A 20,978-nucleotide genomic window follows, 5' to 3' on the forward strand; every position below is an offset into this window, starting at 1 on the left:
TAAAGGAGGAAAACTTTAAATAATATCCCAAAGTAATCATGACCTCACACTCTCCACATAATTCCTGGAAAAAATTCCTTAGGTAATTTGTATTTGAAAGTAATTTTCAAAGGCATCTGTTTCGAAAGTCATAATCTTCTGTCATACTTCTGCTTGACTCAAAGATATTTAAATATGAGTGTCAAATTAAAAACTTCATTTGTTAAACTAACAACTCACAGATGATACCGGTAGACAGGAAAGGAGGGAGGAAATTCTTTGTTTCTAGCACTGGCTTCTTGACAATTCTTCTATGGATTTAATCTTTATATCATTTAATAGGATTTAGAAGCCCAGATTTTAATTAGAACAGATTAATGGCCTAATCTGAGAAAAGAGAAAAACAAAATCCCCTGAGAAACAAAATGTATTACCTTTAGTAGGTGTTTTGTGATATTCTCAGTAGGTTAAACACTGAGCACTAAGGGACTGTTGTCTAGACTTATGCCTTGGAGCCTGCTGGATTTGAGAAACCTGTTAAGATAATGTGTTTCAGGCACAACACTCCTTCAGTGAGCTTCAGACCTACACTAACAGGTTCCAAAAGCAATCTCATGATTGTGAGAAGCTGTTAGAATATGCAAACTGACAGGATCATCAGAATTCTTAGTAGTATATATTTTACTTTGAAAAAGAAATTTAAAAAGCAACCTTCTACTCCCAGTTTACGAAACATGCACAGTTGGGTCAATTATTTATTTATTTTTAAAGCGTGGGTTTTTTCTGCACAATGTCACTTTTTATACATAATAATGAGACAGTATCAATCTTAGCTTTGATTTGTAGCATTCAGTATCAAAAGTATACCTGTAACATTTAAAAAGTTACATTTACAAAATTGGCACATTGTCTGAGTAAGATTTATTAAAGCTTTAATAACATCTATACAATGTCTAGAAAAATACCATGTTAATTTTAAAAGAAGCAGTACGAAATTTTATTATACAGTACAAAGTTGGTGTTAGATGTCTCTAAAGATGATATTGTATTATAAATAATTACTTTAATCTCAGCTTAAAATATAGTGTCAATTCTAACAGAAATGTTCAAAAAGACCTCATCCCTCTTCCAAGCTTTTATCAAAAGAGTATAATCCTCAGATATTTTGTACTACAGAATTCATTTTAACAAAATATTCACTGCAAAGTTCGTGATCGCCAAGATATAAAGCTAAAATACGTATTTCCAGCATAGCAGGAGGTAACCATGAAGGCAAAGAACTGTAGAGAGAGGGGAAAAAAAAAAAATATATTAGGGAAAAAAAATGTATCTGAGAGCACTGTCATTTCCATGAAAGAAAAATAGCTACGGGATTTGGAAAAAGGAGAAATAGCAAGCTGACTAAAATGGCACTCTTTCACCTCCTTATACTTGTGCGGCCATTGCAGCCAACACTGTGTAAGTAAGCTTGTATTATGCATAGAAATATGGGCCTAGAAGCAGACAAAACATGGCATATTTCAGCTGCTATCTCCACATTATACTGCCTCAGTATGGATCTTATAGATTGGACTCCCACCAATCCTATACTTGCTGGTTCTAACATCAGTTGCTAGTAAAGACTGAGGGATGGCCCATGGGACAGTGTGAGCTTAAGCTAATACTCCTGCATTGCTGCTATGTTCCAGGAATTGCCTACAGCCCACCTGTACCTCAGTATGGCACACTGTGCATCAAGATAGCTTGTTTACAGAGAAAACTTGGATTCAATGCAGGCCCAGACATGTTCTCAAACACCAGTACCGATTAGGTTACCAATTCCAGAGGTTCCCTACTGATGAATAAAGGTATTCCTCAATGCAAGTTAACAGTGACAGCAACCATGCTGATATATCACTACTTTGTCAGAAAGTGATTACAGAATAAGCCTTCTGTAGCAGGCTAGATTTATTTTATATTTAAAGATTAAAACTACACAGTATCAGTGGTGTTGCTTCTGCAGTCCTTGCAGCATATGCACACAGAAACCAAAGAACAGCTGTGAACTACTTCAGTTGTACTGATAAAGTCCAGTTCAGTGCCAGTGGTTAAGTTCCTGTTAATCACTGCATGTTGTTCAAAATAGACAATGTTAAAAATGGTTTTACGATAAGACCAGAATGTTTTGCACTGGTAAGCGAACCAAATAAAGCTGACACTGCAAATAGGATTAACACTACATTTCTTGGAGGTAAGCAGTGATAGACAAGAGGGAACGCAAGTTACAAGAAGGGAAATTTTAATTAGATATTAGGAAAAAGAAAAAGTCACAATGAGAGTAATCAAACACGGCAACAGATGCCCAGAGGCGTTGTGGAACAGCCATCCTTGGAAATACTCAAAACTCAAGTGGACAAGGTCCTGGTAGCCTGATACGAGTTAGCCCTGCTTTAAGGGGGGAGAGAGTTGGACCAGATGACCTCCAAAGGTCCCTTCCAGACTAAAAATATTTTATGATCCTACCAATGTTTCTTGCTTATATACCATCACTGGCCTGGGTAGGCACTTCAGCTCTGAGAGCAGGGCACTACTAAGCATGCATACAGGCAGTAAATCTAAGCCCTCCAACAGAGGGCTCTTGGTGAGTCTTGTCTAACGTGAATTTAATCTGTGGCACCAAAAACTGTAGATGATGATGTGAAATATTACTACAATAGAAAATTGTAGCATTCTTTTTTTCCCAATAATTTTGTTTCCTCTGAAATAAAAGCTCCATCTAAAATCTTTCTAACAGAGAACGACTGTTGGGGATAGATGATTTGCTAAATTCTCACAAACATCCATCCATGAAACCCTTAACAGGTTCAGAAAGCAAGAATCTACATTTAATAGTTTATTTAGACAGTGCATTAGATAAACACTACTAAGAGGTATTAGAATAGATTCCAAACATCCCATGAGATACTGAGTATTCATGCATTTTATATAAAACCTGAATCAGCATGGAAGCTTATCTAGCAGCAAGCAAGTTCCTGTCAACAACAGTGGCTAACAGATTAATAGTTACAAACTGCCAAGGGGAGAAGACCCTGAACACCACTGAAGTGTCAGGGACAATTCCCAAGACAAAAACAGAGCAGGTGTTCAAGTATCTGTGTTCACGGCCATATATAGTAAGCTTCAGACAGAAGACAGGATTTGTGAATAGTCTGGAGAGGACAACTGCAGAAGCATGAACAGTCAGCAAAGTAGCTGTAATGCGGAATTACTCTATACAATTGAATTTGATTACCGTTGCCACAACTTGCAAAAAGGTCTTTCACAGCTCCCTTAACTTAGCTAGAGAATACGTTCACCTACTTAAAAAGTGATAAGGCTCTTTTAAAAAAACAGTTGTTTTTCACCCACATTGACTGACTGCTTTGGATTTCCAAATCTAAGTAAGTAATACAGTAATACCAGACTAATTAATGATTTGCATCGACTTTAAAACACTGGGAAGTTACATGATTTTTCAGGTATTGCCCACCCCGCTCAGAAGAAAGAATATCAAAAGTTGAGGCTGCAATAGGAAGATCACTGTAGAAACAGCAACACCACTTCAGGATCTTCACAAAGGTGCTGTGTATATACCTCAGCCCACAAAAAGCTGAATGCCCCTTATACACATGCGTGCAAAGTTAGCTGAGTTAGTTTAAACTGCTTTTGAAGTTGTCCAAGTGCACTGAAGTGACTTCGTGCTCACCCAATCTGTTTTGTCTATTCTGATGTACAGGCTATAACCTCTGCCAGAGAGCTAGTAATAAATGGGGGCAGGAGAGGGGAAAAACAGTATGATCTTAAAAACATTACAGCCTTTTCTGATGTGAATGTCATCTCCTGGTGGAATTTCTAGTCACCTCCAAAAACTACGAACTAAATTACAGCTACCTATAGGTTTTGTACGTGAGCTTCTGTATCAGTGTGCAGCTTTTCAAAATCCAGAACGCATGCATTTCAACCCGGACTTCCAGCGAGCCTTCTTTTGATATAACTTTTTTGGACATAGAACTGATTTAAACAAAAAATGAACTCACTGAAGAAGCTGCCCAGCTGTTGTAATTGTGACTGTCCAGTTCTTTGGTAACTGAAGATGCATCTACGATGGCAGCAATGAGGTACAAAATGAAGGCACTTCCATTAAAACACAGACCCTGTTGAAAAACGAAACAACATGAGTAATTAATATGCACATGCATTTGTTACCATTTTCTATTCCAACATTACAAAATGTTGGAATATAATGTACACATCCAATGTACACAAAAAATGTGATTCTTAACTATTTTTACCTTCTTCTAAGTTTCTATCTGTAAGATTAAAATGTAACTGCTTATTTTGAAGATCCATAAACATTAAAGCACATTTTGGACAAACTGTTCTCTTCATCACACTAAACCCAGAAGAGTCTTAAAGCTGTGTACTGTGATCTTCCAAAAGTGAAAATAAGGAGACAGTTTGGTTATCACAATCTAAGTGTTAGGCAGTAAGAATATGACACTACATGAAAAAAAAAGAAACAAAACAAAACTGCAATTTGATTACATTTCTAATCTACACAAAGATACACTGTAGGAATCAATAACTTGTGGCATATGAAGAATATTTATAAAGCTTCCAAAACATTGTTTTCTCCACTTCTGAAGGAGATAAAGAGGGTGTAAGTTTTTCAGTCGTATTCTTCCACCCTTCAGTACCCTTCCCTTCCGCCTGTGTTTGAGAGGAGAAAGAAACCGATAAAACCAACGAGGAGAACAGTCTGAATGGACTACACGGGTCATCAAGACCCATCCACGGCAGATGTGGCATTTTCTCTTCCAAGGAGCAGAGTTAATGTCTCAGGGTACCTATGGTCATTACTAAGAAAGAAGCAAAGCAAATAACATTGATCTCACACAACACTACAGAGAACAAACAAGAAGTTTGTTCAGGTTTTGCATGTGAGAGAGAACAGGAAAGGAAGGGAGAACGGAAGTCTAAGAAGATGAAAGACAGATAAAAAGGTATGAGGGTTTTTTTTTAAAGTACGTAATTTTAATACTTTGTCCTTTACTTACTGCTTGGTCATGGCTATAGGAAGTTCATCCTTATTTAAAAAAAAAAATCCCCCAAAACTCCACTCTGCTACTTGTCTAAGGCATATGAATTTGGCCATAAAATATACTTTTAGTTCACTGGTGCCATGTTTAAGTGGAATACCCGTGACATGCTTTGCACCTAGTTACAACTGCAGGAATTAGTAACTCAATTTAGACCAGGTCCTAATGTTGTACATGATCTGCTCCCTTCAGTTTCTGGCGCCATGTTTGCACTCCAGAGTGTCACACAAATATCATAACCCTTACCTCTGCTGCCCCAGTTGTCTCTAAATGTTGCCATACTGGTGCAGCTCCAACTCATTAATTTCCATGGTGTGACCCGGTGGATGCTAGAAATATATGCCAATCATTCACTATTGAATTTACTAGTCACCAACTCTGGCAGAATCTAAAAAAAGAGCTGCAGCCCAAGAAGAGAAGTTCAGAAGGCAGCAACAACAGCTGTATCCACATCAGCAGTTCCCTCAGTGCACCAAAGAGTGGATCAACAGCTTGAAGTGGTTGGTATGGAAGCTCCTTGCATCAATCTCCAGGACATTTGGTTCTGGCAGAGTTTACTTCAGACTCGGTAGAGTCTGGCCCACTGCCGCACGCTCCCGTGACACACAGGGTTCAAAACTTTCTGAAGGCAAGCCATCCCCCAAATATGTGCTTTCTCAACTGCAGGCCCCTCCAGAGAGCAGCATGCTGTGCTGTCATCTGTCAACATGTCAGTCTTCAGGTCACCACTGTCTATATAAGACTTCCCAAGCAAAAAGCCTTCTTACAGTTTTAAGAGCAGGCTGAAGGGCATGCATGTCCTCCTATGGTTCCTAAGTCCTTGCAACCTCAGGGCATTTGGAAAAGAGCCACTTACCTACCTTTCCACAGGGAACCACGGGCAGTGCCTCAGCACTCAGATGGAGATCAAGACCTGGCACTTGACGTTTGATTCATACACTTATAATGAATGTATATATATTGTGTGAGGGGTTTATCTCACCTATATCAGTTGATCTAATGAAAGGTATAATCACTATCCACAGATCTCACCTCTCTTTTTTTATCTGGGCATTACAGTAATAAAACATCAAACTGTCAATTTTAGGATAAGATGCCAACAATTGGCAGGTTCAGGTGAACTTCTGTAAAGCACTGATTTTCAAACTCCAAATTTGATTGCCTAGGTATATATTGTTGTTATTTTTAGATTTCCCATTCCAAAAAGACTCAATTACCCTGGAAAGCTACAAATCCCTGCAATATCTTGTAATGTAGAAAAGAAAAAAGCACATAATTTTTGAGAAGTGCTGCTCTGGGAAATAACACTGTTGGGGAAGATGGAATGCAATGCAAGCTGATTGGGCCTTTACTGCCAATATATTACTCAAACCAAATGGTTCATGCTAAATTACCATCTGCTTCTTAAATTCAAATTTACCAGATTTTAAAAGCTTCCATTGATTGTTTTAGCAAAGAACTTGCACTATTAAGGAGAGTCAGTTTTGAAGCACATCCTTTGGGTTAATTTGCAGTAAAAGTAACTGCATCTTAAGCAATTTGGTAATGTGCTTAACCTGCAAAAAGTGGATTTATGACAGAGAAGTCCAGATGTAATTTTGGATACTGCATACAATAGGCACAGTTTGAGCGAACTGTCGCCTAAGGAGGCAGAGCAATAACTAGCAGAGACTGAAATTCAGGATACTTCAGAGAATAGGGGGAAGGTGAGTGTAAACTCACTCACTCAAAAAGGTATGCGTCATGCTCTCTTGAATGAAGACATTAACAACATCTCTCTTAAAAGAGACCCAACATTCCTCTTGGCCAGCCAGGAGTGGCAGAAGTCTAATCCGAAGGCTGTTCCCAACAGCTCTTTTAACACCTTAGGGCAAAACAAGCTGGAATGCAAGTGTCTTTTATTTATTTTGCATTTATTTTCTCTTCATATTACCCTTTACTATAAAAGGAGACTACCTTTTGGACCTACATTTATGTGATCTTATCTACAATATATTTGGAACTCAGAGCAAGAAATACACTCAATATAAAGTAGAAACAAATCAAATACTCCAGCTTGTCTACCACATAGATCAGGGGCAAGTCATTTATGTGCCACTGTTGTCTGATAACAATGTTAAACTGATGAAAGACAGGTAATGACTAAAGCTGTATCCAAATGGATAGGAAGATGCTTTCCCTTTGAATGTACTTTACTTACATCTAATGCAATGGGGAAAAAAAACCACCCACACCTTTAAATGTACCCAGACACATTACTGCTGTAATTGAAATAATCCAACATTTCTATAGCAGTGTTACAGCCTTAACGGTAATTGCTGGTCATGAAACTTGAAAATAGAGAAGCTATCTGAACATAATCCTGGTTGTTCTTATTAGTAATTGCTATAGCTGGCTATTTATTACAGCAGCAAATGGGAAGACGAAAATAAGAGAGTAGTATTCAATTTTAGTCACGTACACAATATAGCTGATAACAAGCTGTTTGCAACACAGAAGTCAAATATATTTTATCATAAAATTAACAGAATTCTAGTCAATAATCTTTAGCTAGTAAAAAAAAAAAAAAAGAACAGTATCTCACTGTATCAGACAAATGCAAAGCTAAAATTTATAATAATTCTTGGATGGGTCACAAATAGCCAGTTGGCTGAGATGACAATGACTTTTAGGATCTATTACCCTGAACACCAGCCTGTTACGAAAATCATGTGAAAATATACTGTTGAGAGGTACAGCTAGCCAGGTTTGTTCAAACCACAAACACTGTATCTGAATTTTAAGTGCCCGTGAAATTTTTCTCTAATTACATTAGCTGTTTATCTGATTTGCATTAAGTCTTGAGCTAAAAGCAAAGGATTACATGGCATGTATTTTACATATATATATATAACACTAATTTTCAGCCATAGGCCATTTTCACAGTAGGCCATATACGGATTGTCAGACTGTTGCTACCTCTGAACGACCTTTGCTTTTACTTTAGCAGAGGAAGACTCATGTTTTAAGAGCCAGGGTCCCACTTCCAACTCATGGTGTTGATTCAAGTAGGGATTTCTGCTGTTTAAGCCATATGGCCAGGTCTTTTAGCTCAAGAGGCAGCAACTGACTCATTCTTCATGGGATGTAATCACTACAGGGAGAAAAAGAGGCCACTGTGCATAAGTATCAGTCACATTATTAAAAATCAAGTCACTACATCAACCACTGAACAAAACAGTGAAATATCATAGGAAAAGTGTTTCAAATGTGTCTGCGTAGTATGAAGGTTAAACACTGCGGGTACGCAGCCACACAGTAACTAGGGAAAAATCTGCAAAAAGCACAAGTACAGTTGGTTAACTACACCCATAGAATGCATCAATATTTTATTCTCTTCATAACCCAGCAAACCTGAAACAACAAAGAATGGGTGTATTTACCACCGTGGTCCAGGGCACCTGGGGGATCCTGGTGTAAGTCATTGTCATGTAGATGATCAGAAAGAAGACGGTGAGAACCCAGTAAAACACAGCTACAAACATCACCCAGCCGAAGGCTGGATATAGAAAGTATTCTGTTCCAGCAATCAGGGTCCATACCAGCAGCCCCAATACCTGCAAAAGTTACAGAGAAGAAAGAAAACTGTTACACAGTCTTAGACCTCATACATTTTTTCTAGGTCAAGGAACGACACCGCTGCCATTCACATAACCATTTGATGAGCTGAGTTGGGATGCTACACTGACAGAATACAAAAAAGAAGAACGTATAAAACCGGTTTTGCTCTGGCAGGGTGTCACAAAGGAAGAGGCAGAACGAGGCCTCTTGGTGTTGATTTAGCTCACTTTTAACTATTACGGAGCCATACTTGGCAATGGTTTTACAGCTAGCTCTCAAAAGGATTGCTTACTATAGCCTACTAGCTTACATGAAGGTAAATACTACTATTTTGCAGTCAGCGAAGTCACTTTAGAAACAGAAGCCTGTGAAGGACCACTGGGATCTTCAGGTCCCATCTGCCACGGTCACAGGTAACTGAGTAGTTGGGGTCTAGTTCAAAATGGTCCACACCTGCTTTGTGGACCTACAGGCACCATAGACACAAAGCAACTCCTAGGACCTTATTATAAAAGGTAGTAGTAAAGTATCAACAGCCACCACCACTGTAACATGCTGCTGGACCACAGCAGGTCAGGCTGGGAATGTCATTATATTCCACAGTTCTTAAAACATCTCCCAAGTGACCTAACCCTAAGTAGTAGATAAGAACTCACACTCAAGCAAAGTCCTCAAGCAAACCAGTCTGGGGAAAAAAACTCCCACCTGATCCTGAATCTGGCAATCTGTTCACATCTAAGACATGAAGAAATACATGAACCAGAGATTTTAATATACTCTCTCCAGTCTTCTCTAGTGTTAGGTGATCTCCAGTGCATTAAGAGGGATGAAGAGCCAACAAAACAGAAGTCAAGTTATACGCCACAGGAAGAAAAGTTACGTGTTTTGCAAGTTGTCCAGCAATTAGAAAAATCTTAATTATAAAAAGAAAGGGATATTTTATACATCAAAAAGAAACAAACAAACAAACCCAAACCCCACCATACACACTTTTCTGGAGTCAGACGTGGGAACTAAAATTCTTATATTTGAAAAAAAGGCTCATCTCTTTCTGCTATCTGGACTATGGTGAAACTGCCGAGCAGTGAGAAATGGAAGGAAGACAAAATTAAAGCAAATAGCAACACGCTTATTTAACCCACAACAGCCATAGCTGGACAATCTAAAGAACCTTCCACCCCAATATTCAGTGGTTAATAACAGATATCTGAAGAAATATATTAAGAATAGACCATGCAATAGTAACATTTCCTTGGACTACCTTCCTCAGCTCTCAGGAACGTGCAGTGGAGGGACTTCCTGAGCCTACGGCGGTATCTTTGCAACCAATAGCCCCTGATAGAAGATAACAGTTTCACTATAGCTTCATTTGCACAAGAGCTAATCCTATTCCCATGCAAGTTGTTGGCCATGGTCCCATTTACTTTTCTATTGCAGAACTGAACATGTAAACATTAATTATAAGTCTCTAAACATTATATACAACACAAAACTATACTGTTAAACAGAAGTTTATTGTAATCAGTCCTGCTAACTTTCAGCAGCTACATGGCATCTGTTTATTTTGTCTTCAGTTCATCCTCCAAATTGCCACCCAAAACTTAATTCAGCCCTCAATTTGTTGTCTTGTGTGTTCACGGTATATTCCTGTATATTATTTGTACATTCATCCACATCTGCACCATGCATACATAAAAGCACCACACAAATGTCTGTTCCACATTTTTTTTTTTTGTCTTGTAATAAAGAAGGCACATAAAGGTCTTTTAAAGAGCATTTTTCCCACCGTTTTCACCAACTCAGCAATTTCTTTTTAATAGGAAGCCCTAGAACATGCTCAGACTGGGATAAAAATTCCTGCTTTCTGCAGCATACCAGGGGAGGGCAGCATTGCCTCACAAGAACAGTTCAAAGAGCATTAACTGGGTACTTTAAAATATACACTATCCTTTAATGCAAAGTTATGGGTTCAGCAATGCTTCCCATAGCTCATTTTAATTCTAGTTCCAATAACATTTTACTAATAGTAGCAATTCAGTTAATAATGCCCCAGATTGCATGAACTACCCATGATTAGATTAAAAGCCAACTCAATTTTAGTGTAACAACTGTTCTAAGAGTAAACAATCTTGATAGACTGTTTAGCTAACAAAACACCATTTTCTTCGGATACAAAGTTGCTTTTCATTGTGCCCATCCACTTTAATCCAAAATTAAATTCATCATCCAGAAATTATACCAATGAATAATTGGTCTCATGCTTGATAAATAATTATTAGACAGATTTATCCTAGATCTGAGTATCTAGTAAAAACCAAAGAAATTAAACATCATTAAACACGATAACCTATTGACAACAGTGTTGGTTTTTAGAAAGCTTTTAAAAATAGAAGTAGACTTTTTCATAAAAAGCACAAGACTATGAAAAATGCTTAATACTACAACACAAACAAGATTGATAAGGACACCTCATCTTATACAATGGATTATTTCTGGAAAGAGTAAAAACTTCACAAGCAGCAAATTATTAAAATTAAAAAGGAAAATTTTGAGGTTACATAAGACCACTAATCTTACATTACCACATAACGAAACTTGCAAGACATTAACTAGAGCACTGGTATTCTCACTGGTCACTGGTTTTCCCAGTAATATCCTAACCTGGTGTTATCACCCCTCTTTCAAGATCATTTTAATATTTAAGCAACTGTACATCTCATATGTATTCCAAAGAATTTGTTTAATGTTTTTAGCTAGCCCATATCAATGGCAGAACAATTTATCTAAGCAATTGAGACGCACCATGGATGTTACAGATTTATATTCTTAACCAGTTCTTGGTTCATATGCATCATAACTTTGATGGGTTGCATATTAGAGCGCATCTGACATTTTCAGTTAGATCCAGATACTCTTACTGCATATTGCTGGAGCTGACAGGCTGAAATAACATTTCAGATTTCTTGATTAGACCTGAAAAGGTCAGATCAGCTCATGGTCAACAATTCACTCTGTGTGTAGTTAAATGATATGGCAAATGGTTTTATTGCATGTGTAAACATATGTAATAAATTGATTTAAAGTTCACACTGGCCATCAGCACCTACAAATATCTAAGGAGTCAAAGGAACATAGACATCTAGACAAGTCTTTCGTGATTAGCTTGTCCTCTCAGCATGTTAAATACTGAGATAGTTTCTGCAGTGTTAAAAGCGTGTCTCGTAATATTCTGACTGTCCCTTACATTACACATTTGCTGTTCAACAGATCAGTACAAACTGGATGACACTTGTGCATCTGCTGGAGCCGCGAATGCCGCTTTTCCTGCCGGTTTGATAACAAACCTCCCCACTGGGAATAACTGGACTATACTCAAATGCCATCTCAACGAGCATCTAGTGTACAGAACCTGGCAAGTGAGTGATAGGTATGCGATACCGTAAAGCAAAGACCAGGAACTGCAATACCTGGTGAGTGCCCACAGTAATTCAGCGTGCACAGACAGTACACAGCTACCTTCACTGCTTCAGATCAGCTGAAACACACGGGAGAAAGCTCCACTCAGTAACCAGAAAAGGCCTGAATCTAGTTATAAGCAGGTATGCTAGAGTGTATTAGTAATAGCTAAGTATTTGATTTTAATTTATGAGCAAGTCAGAATATGCTGATTTAGAATTAAAGGAGCATACTACAATCCTGTAAAAAATGACTCTGAGAAAGGAGTAAAAATCATCACTGAAGAAAATAACGCATGTGGTCGTCAATGAGAGGGGATGCTGGGTCCTAAGACTATAAGGGCTCCGCCAGCTTGGTCCAGTTTTTCAAGTCAGATGGGAGATAGGGATTTTATCCGTCAGCACATGATAAAGGCAAGCAGTTTTCCCTTGTTTATTGCAGTCTCTGATTTCACCTCAGACATCTATTTTGTGATCATTTGGCTGCTGCTTGATCAGGTACCTCCATTACTAGAATGCATTAATATGTCAAATATACTAATGCATACTTCAGCAGCTGGCAGATACCATAGAAAGGAAATAACTTTGTAGCAAAGTCCAATATTATTGAGTGTGCAGGTTTCAAATTAGATGCTTAATTGCATAGTCAAACCCTTAAATAAGTGCCATAATTTTTCCGCAGTGCCGAGAACTTCAAAAGTATCGGACTATTTAGTCACTTAAAAGAAAAAATAAAGGCTTTGTTGCCTAGTAGATGAGACACATCTTGTCTCATGTTGCTGGTACAAATCAGCAGGTATGAAAACTGGTGTGAGCTTGAATCTGTGTATCCAGTTTTGCTTTTTGAAGCAGCTTAAAAACGGCAGAACTGAATTTGTACTTGCAAACTATATTTCAAAAGTCTATGATGTAGTGGCTCCTCTCCAGTGACCCTAGCATTACAAACCCTGCAGCATTCATCTTGACTGGTTAACTCAGCAACACCGTTAAAAATGTTCATGCATCCCTTTCAAAGGAAAAAGAAGTCTCATTGTGGCAGAACTGACAGGGAGAAAAACCCAAGGCTCATCTAGTTTCATGAAATAATAAAAACCAAACAAACAAAACACCAAAAAAACTTTTTGGCATGTTTGCTTGAAGCTTTTCCTATTCTTTATCCTAGAGATGCTTCCCAGGACCATTTCAATTCTCTGTATGCATAAGTATTGTAGGATTTATACAGAGTTGCTACTGGCACAGATGGAAATGATGGTAGAAGGAGACTAGAAGAGTCATGCATTTGCAGCAACAGTTGTCTCCTGTATTCAAGCCACCTAAACATGGACAGAATCCAGCAAGTAGACAGCAAGATATCTTGCCTCTCCTTCCCAAGAAAGGAGATTTATGACTAGAAGAAAGAGAGACCATTCTAAATTATTGCACATCATTATTTCACTACTAAATCACAAGTTAGGAGCTACCTCAGCAGCAGCACAAGCAGCCTGTGAGTATCTCAGCCCTTTTCTTCCCTTGGCTACTCTCTGCAGGCAAAAAAAGCCCAGGGAGTCTCTTGTGGGCAGGGAGCGCACGAACATTTCTCATGCCTGCTCCCTAGTTTCTTATCTCAACTTTCATGGCCCTTGGGAAGACAAGGTTGGAGATGCTTTTCAACAAGCACTAAGAGGGTAAGCAAGGATCCCTAAAGGCAGCCAGACCAGCAGTTCAGCACTAAAAGGGCTCCACTTATTTGATGTTGATTAGTCAACCACCCCTTGGGTGTTTGTAAGCATTTGGTAAGATTAACATTCTTCCAAACCTGTCATGACATGGATCACACACCAAAACGCAGGATCTTATACTGTGAATCAAAATATCCAGAGGGGGAAGTTATTTAAGGAGAAAAAAGAGGGGAAAAAAGGGCATTCCTCCTCTATTGTTCCTGTAAGATATGCCCAGGACAGTCAGTTTTAAGAACAGGCAGATTTAATTGTCTTATATTTGACAGATACAGAATGATTTTTTTTTCTTCCAGCTATGGCTAAACGGAGTAGATGTTTGCACTGCACTTAAATAATGTCTTTAAACTGGAGTTTTTGTGCTCCCATACATGATCTATGAAGTGACATACAACAATTCTGCCTTTTGCCACTTGAGGGAGCACAATCATTGCTTTTTTTAGAAAAACGCTTTAGAAGGGGGCACTTGCGCAGGCTTCAGATGACCAGCAGAAACATCAAAGGGGCAATTTGCATACAGTGCCAAACCCCTGCAGATTGAAAGGGAACGCTCGACGTAAGCGCGATATATACAGAAATCTTTCACAAGGGTTATGCTAAGTTAGAGTGTCTGCAGAAAGCAACTTTGACACGTTCACTTCAACTGGGTACAACAGCAACATCAAATGTAGGTTTATCCACAAACTACTGGAAATAAGGATAATTTATTTGTTTTACTTAAAAAACAAAACAAAAAAACCAAAACAAACCCCACCAAAACCAAACCAAGACAAAATAAAAAACCCAAACCCACAAAACTCTTCCCCACTATTTGGAAAATTGTATTTTAATATCCATGGAGGAAAAATGCCTCAGAAAAAAAATAAGGTGAAAGCCTCCAAATACTGGATAAATCAATCAAATATCAATCCAGACTAAAACACAAAATATAAAAATCTTGTTTGTGCTGCAGTCAGAGAAAAGGTGATAAATATGTTTTAAAACTTAGCTTTTAAAACTGGAAGGATTCAAACTTAAATAAGATTTCTGTTAACACTGAGTAAAGATGCAAAGACGAGGAAATTCAAAACCATCTTTCAGTTACATTTTATAGAGATATAAGATCCTTGCTTAAGCGTCTTTGAAATTTCAAGGACCATGTTAATGTACTCTGTAATAATCTATCCAATACATTGCCTTATCCTACTGCTTCTCTTTCCCAGTCTCAAACACTTTTTTTTAACACAAAACATTACAATGAGTTGACATCAGCCAATCACTACCATCCCCCTCCTTATTACCAACAAGACTGTATACCACTTTTCCTCCATAAGCATTCGGTGTCATGAGCAGTTGGAAGCATTTATTTTGCTAAGAGCTCCTCAGTGGAGGAAAGCTTTGCGATTCACCCAGACTGTCTTCTGGTGAGACAGTCACGCAGAAGAGAACTAAGGCTCTACACAAACGCAGGAAAAAAATTCCTTTGAATTCTGCATGTTTTTGCAGGTAGTACAGCAAATGAAAGAAAAGGCTAATGTTTTTCCTGAGACTTTTCAGAGCTTTGCCTTCCTAGCAAAATTAAAAAATCCACAGTGCTCGCAGAAACATGCCAGTGGTCATACTGGATATACCAATGAAGTATTTTATCATTTATACAGTGTAACTCTTAGTGTCAAAATGAGTAGCAGCTAGAGATCTCAAGTCCTTCCTACCTTTGAAAAATTTCTATTTGTAATAAAACTGTGCAAAATTCAGTCTCTTCTACTTTCACAGAATTTCTAAAAATTGTCTGAATACCTTTTAAATTATTTTCAAGTAACCAGTTTTGGCTTTGAATCCTCCCACAAGTCTTCAAACTTTCTGTCATGCTCTTGGCTCCATGGCAGCACTAGCAAGAACCCCTCAATAGAGACCAAACACGAGGGTTCGGAATACTGGCAATACTAACCATCACTTGAGAGAACTCCCCCACAGAGTTGTTTTTTAGGATAGATTTCCTAAGAAAGAAAACTACTGGAAGCAGCACATGCCAAAATATGCTCCAGAAGTACATCTTTGCTAAAGACTGAACTCTCTTACTCAAGAGTTTAGTCCAAATCCTGTTACAAGCCACACACAGAAAAACCTCCTGACCCAGGCTTGAAATGAGTCAAGGCCCACTGGGAGACATTTCATTCAGTAGAGCACGCCTATTCCGGAATGAGAATTCAGACCAAGCCCTTCAACAGCTGATGGGCCTCCAGTGCCTTTCCCACAGCTCCACGGAGCAGGGAAGTCCTCCCACACCTATCCCAATTCCCCAGGAAAGAGTCCAAGAATGCCTTCGCCTAAAAAACTGGGGATCAGACCTCTCCACACCTGAGCCAGTAAAGAAGGGCTAGTCCTGATGTTCAGACCGTGACGCTCATTATGCTGATTAGCCATGCAGTGAGGATGTACTGAACTGGTTGCGGCATGCGTAAATAAGGGTATCAGCTTGCACTTACAAAAGGATTCACAGTGAGAGGCAGAGCCAGCTTGCAGGAGTGCCCAAGAAACTATGAAGTCTCATTGGGAAGAGCAGTTAGTGGCTGGCATGCAAGCGTGAAACTTATTTTTCTGATCAGAATGAGTATTGCAATACTGCAGTGCTGCCTAGGCATAAAGACAAGAATACCTGAGCAAAATGCAGTAGCGCGCCCCAATTTCATGTTACCTTAATGAGTCTACCATCTACTAAGATGAATAAATCACAAAGGTACTCCTTCTCTAGCCTCCACTGCTGATGCCACTGACTGCACTGCAACTCATGCGTGAGGGAATCTTCTGTGATACGGTGCTATGGCTCACTGACAGCTGAGAAAAATAACTCAGGGCTGGAAGAGAGTGAGGAAACCGTCCTGTCCACCCCAGCAGCATATTATAATGCTCAAATGTTGCTTCACTTGAGAAATATGCGTGGAATGTGCGAGAGCAGAGCTAACACCAGTAACACAGACCAAACGGAGGTAGCTTAAATTAAAAAAGCAAGAGATGTTTTCTGGAAAACACAGGCTGTCCCATCTCCCATCAAAATTGTGAAATCACTACAAAAGAGTTTATTTCTTACAGTTTCTCAGGAAGTTTTGTCTGAAAAAAAAACTAGAGGGAGGGTAGTGGATATTCAGAAGGTAAACAAGAAATAAGACTCTGCTTGCAGTGTAAATTTCGTTCCATGTGATCAAAAATGTCACAAAAGAGGATTAGAAACTGTTAGGAAAGGAATAAAATAATAAAAAACTCCACCAAACAGAACATATCACAGTGCTTTATAAATCAATGGTGTACCCACGCATCAAGTATGTTCTGTTCATTCCTCTCTCCCATTTCTAAAATGATTCAGTTGGATTATGCAAGGCACAGAGAATGGCTCCTGCAAGAAAAGGAAGTTAAGATTGGAAAAAAGGTAAGTCCAACTTTCTATTGAAGACTGAAGGAGGATATGACAGAAGTCTGCAGAATGGCGGGTCGCATAAAGAAAGGAATACAAGAAGCATCCAGCTAAATTATCAGGCAGAAAGTTGAAAAACAAACAAAAGCAAGTGGTATTTAAAAAAAAAAAATCAAGATGAAGGAAAAAACAATATGTAACCAAATTGCAGAATTCATTGCCACAAGAAACATCATACACAGTCCTGGAAGAAAGGTCAGCCCTGTCTATACACGATAAGCAAGACGCAACCTTCAGCTCTGGAAATTCCTAAATGTGCAGTTTGCAGAGAAGGATCTTGCCATATGTGCTCCTTCTTACACTCCTCCCTAAGTTTTCAGTATCAGCCATTATCAGAGACTGAATACTGGACTAAACAGACCACTGACCAGATCCATTACAACCACCATTACTAACTTCTGGTTTTAATTTGCCTTACTTTCCTGCAGGAGACCCTCGCAACCGAGTACTGGAAGCTGCAAAAGTGTTAATAGAATAGGATGGGATGATGACATACCACATCAATATACCACTTGTTTCTAAAGTAGAATTACAAGGAATAATCTCAAGCAATGGTGAAGAATGTGGCTTGAATTATATCAACATAAAATTTATCTTCTTGACAGAGCAGTGGTTGATCATTAACAGGTCATTAAAATGTGTACAAAGCATAAAGATTGGTCCTTGTCCCAGGGCACTTTCCACATTAAATGCTTTAAGGTTTTTGAGGGCTGCATTCAGGAGCATACTACTGTTTACTGATGCCTGTAAATTCTAACTTAGCGCTCGTGTTTTGCCTGAGGATCTGCACACACAGAGACATTTATATAGGTTACTGTGCACTATGCATATATTAACTTATATGCCCTTGCTAACGCAGTGCTAGCCATCATTTTATCTACATAGCTATAGCAGAAGACACAGCCTCATCTTTGCTCATAGTGTTCTATTATCTAACGAAAGTACCTTTACGCAGAATACAGAGCGATGGGCCCAACCCAGGTCAGTCAGGAGAAAGACCTGCAACCAGCCTCAGAGCTGGTGCAGCTGACCGGGAGTGCACTGGTTACTGCTATCAGCAGCTCCATCGGGGCCACAGTTTAATGTAAAAATAAAAAGGGGCAGTGCAAAACACCACCGAAGACAAACAGCCTGTCCTAAAGAGCACTCACTCACCTCTCTGGAAGGGCACCCTTCCAGAAACAGTTGGAAGGCAATGACCTCCACAGCGCTTAAACTCTAAACATGACCTCAGTGCAAGGAGACTGCCTGGCCTCTTATCTGGCAATCACAAGGGATGCGAATAAAAGGAACGCTGCTGCTCCCTTTTCCTTCCACTTCAGCAAGGCCTGGCTGCGGCAGGGATTACTCCCACCACCTAACGTTTCCCAAAAAGAAACACCTTGCTATTGTGCAGCAATGCTGTTGATTTCAAATTCACTGCCTCCCAGTTTCCTGACAGAGTTGGGAGAAGTGGTACTGCTACAGGAAACACCACAGTATCATGGAGCTGGGAATTACTCACTGGAATTCCTGCTATGCTTTGTTCTTCAGCAGCAAAGAAAGGAAAACGTAAAGTAATAGTATATTAGATCGAAAAACAAAATAATCTGCCTTTTCAGTTACTTTCTAAGGATATTTTCACTTAATGCTGCTTTTGAGCATGAATATTAAAGCAGACAATTACAAAGCAAAATAGTCACACAGAGACACATGGCACAGGATACATACTTCTTTGTTTCTTAGCGGTTGCTTTTGTGCAGCCTCTAGAGGTAGAGTTTTTTGGGAAAGACTTGAAGATTCAGTACAAACACCTTCAGTTTTAAAAACAGCACATAAATTCCATACTCCGATCATTTTTTCTTTTTAAAACCCTGGTTATAAATCATCAAGACAGGTGAAACTACAAGGTTAAATGTTTTTGTATTTAACATTCAAATATTAATGCATTTTGGAGCTCTGAGTAAAAGTTGTAGCTGATTTCTTTGAGAAGTAACATTCACAGACTGGTCCTTTAAGCAGTCCTGTCCTTGTAGAGGCAGTACAGAAGCAAAAATACATCCTATATGACCAACATGAGACGCAGCAATAATTCACTGAGTTGATTTGTACTAAGTCCTATGGTCAAGTTCATACAATGCCATATGATTTCATTTATTTCAATTTTAAAAGACCTTCATACTACAAAATTACATGCAGATTTGAGAGCTCATATTAGTAGGGAACATCAACTACTTGGTGGAAGGACTCAAAAGGGCTCGCAGTGCTTCTTTACTGCAATTCAAATTAAAAAAAAAAAAAAAAAAAAAAAGGAAAACCATACTGGCAAGCTTTTTGAATTCTTATTTTGAGATCTGAAGCCAACATTTGGACAAAGGAAGAAATTTCCGCTCCTCACATTTAACAAGAATTTCTACGGATGATGAATTTCATATCTCTTCTCAAGACAGAAAGGGTTTCAGGAGTGCAGCTGCAGTTTAACTGTGGATAGGGTCTAACCCCCTCCCAGTTTTTGGTTTAGGGTTTTGGGTGGGGCAGATGACAAGCTGAAGATGCTACCTTTTGTTTGTGCAAAAGTAGTGACTGGTTCACAAATATATGGGCATTTTTCTGAGAAGGGCCACAGGCTTTCAAGTCAAGTAGTAGAGACATATTTCTGGAGGTAAAGACAATGGTATAGCCCTTGTGCTCTGAATACAATTTTTCCTTTATAAAGTGCACATACAAACCGTGAGTGTGCAGGTTTGACCTGCTGCATACAATGAATACATGGTTGTCTTTGACAGTTTTGGAAGTGCATTGTGAGGAAATTATTCCCCTTGCACTGAAAAATTAGAAAAAAAGACTATTAGCTTCAGTAATCTCTAACTCAGTAATCTCTTTTTTACTTCTTCTTTTATTATTTAAACTGGAAAAGCTCAGAAGTGGATTCTGAGCTCAAAAGATACAGGGTCATATGTGTCTGGCTGAATGTGTCTTCCCCAAAGTGGCTATTTATTATTTTTATTACTACTACCATTGTTTCTTAATGGAACATGATGGTAAGAAAGGTTTGGCTCTTTTGTTCTAGTAAATTCATATAAGTGAAAAGAGGTTTGAGTTACCTTTGTGTTCTTCTACCTTGATCTTGCCTCTTCTGACTACATACAAACTTTTCCTTTGGAGGAAGTTTTATAGCACTCTATCTTCCTTTCTCCCATCTTCCCTGAAGGGATACATTCCTGAGGGTAGCAAAATACCAGCTTCTCAATAAATGGCAGTGATTTGTGTAAGTTACTTTTAGCATTTGGTGCATGTGTACATGTAAAATACAAACATCCAAAGAAAGTCATTCTGCCATCATTTGCAAGTTAAAAAGGTGAACTATTTTTAAAAGAGAATTCCTAACAATGGTTACTTATGAATTATGACTGATTATTTATGTAGTCCACTTTGTTTAAATGGTGTCTGCGTTCTTCAAGAGAACAATGCTGTATACAGCTGCTTTATTAATAATGTAACTGGCTCTTTGTTGCTATTTTTACATCTCCATCTTCCTGTTAGGCCACGTAAATAAAGATGCCTATAATTAGCGGACACACAGCATTGTTTCACAAATCTTAGCTGTTACATTAAAATAGAAAGCTTATTACTTCTTTGGGAATAACTTTTATTTTGCCCTATAGTTAGGATACACAGTAATAAA

General features: G+C 38.6%; 1 protein-coding gene across 1 annotated transcript; it reads right to left on the reverse strand.

The window, feature by feature from the left end:
• Nucleotides 1-717: 717 nt before the first annotated feature.
• CMTM8 (CKLF-like MARVEL transmembrane domain containing 8) lies at nucleotides 718-12,079 on the reverse strand. The gene is made up of 4 exons (XM_009586026.1): nucleotides 12,041-12,079; nucleotides 8,519-8,692; nucleotides 4,035-4,151; nucleotides 718-1,259 (listed from the first exon to the last, which is right to left on the reverse strand). Exons 1-4 carry the CDS (start codon nucleotides 12,077-12,079, stop codon nucleotides 1,176-1,178), a joined length of 414 nt encoding a protein of 137 aa, XP_009584321.1. The 3' UTR covers nucleotides 718-1,175.
• Between the last annotated feature and the right edge of the window lie 8,899 nt (nucleotides 12,080-20,978).

This window comes from Fulmarus glacialis, unplaced genomic scaffold, assembly GCF_000690835.1.
Source record: "Fulmarus glacialis isolate BGI_N327 unplaced genomic scaffold, ASM69083v1 scaffold20599, whole genome shotgun sequence".
Taxonomy (NCBI): domain Eukaryota; kingdom Metazoa; phylum Chordata; class Aves; order Procellariiformes; family Procellariidae; genus Fulmarus; species Fulmarus glacialis.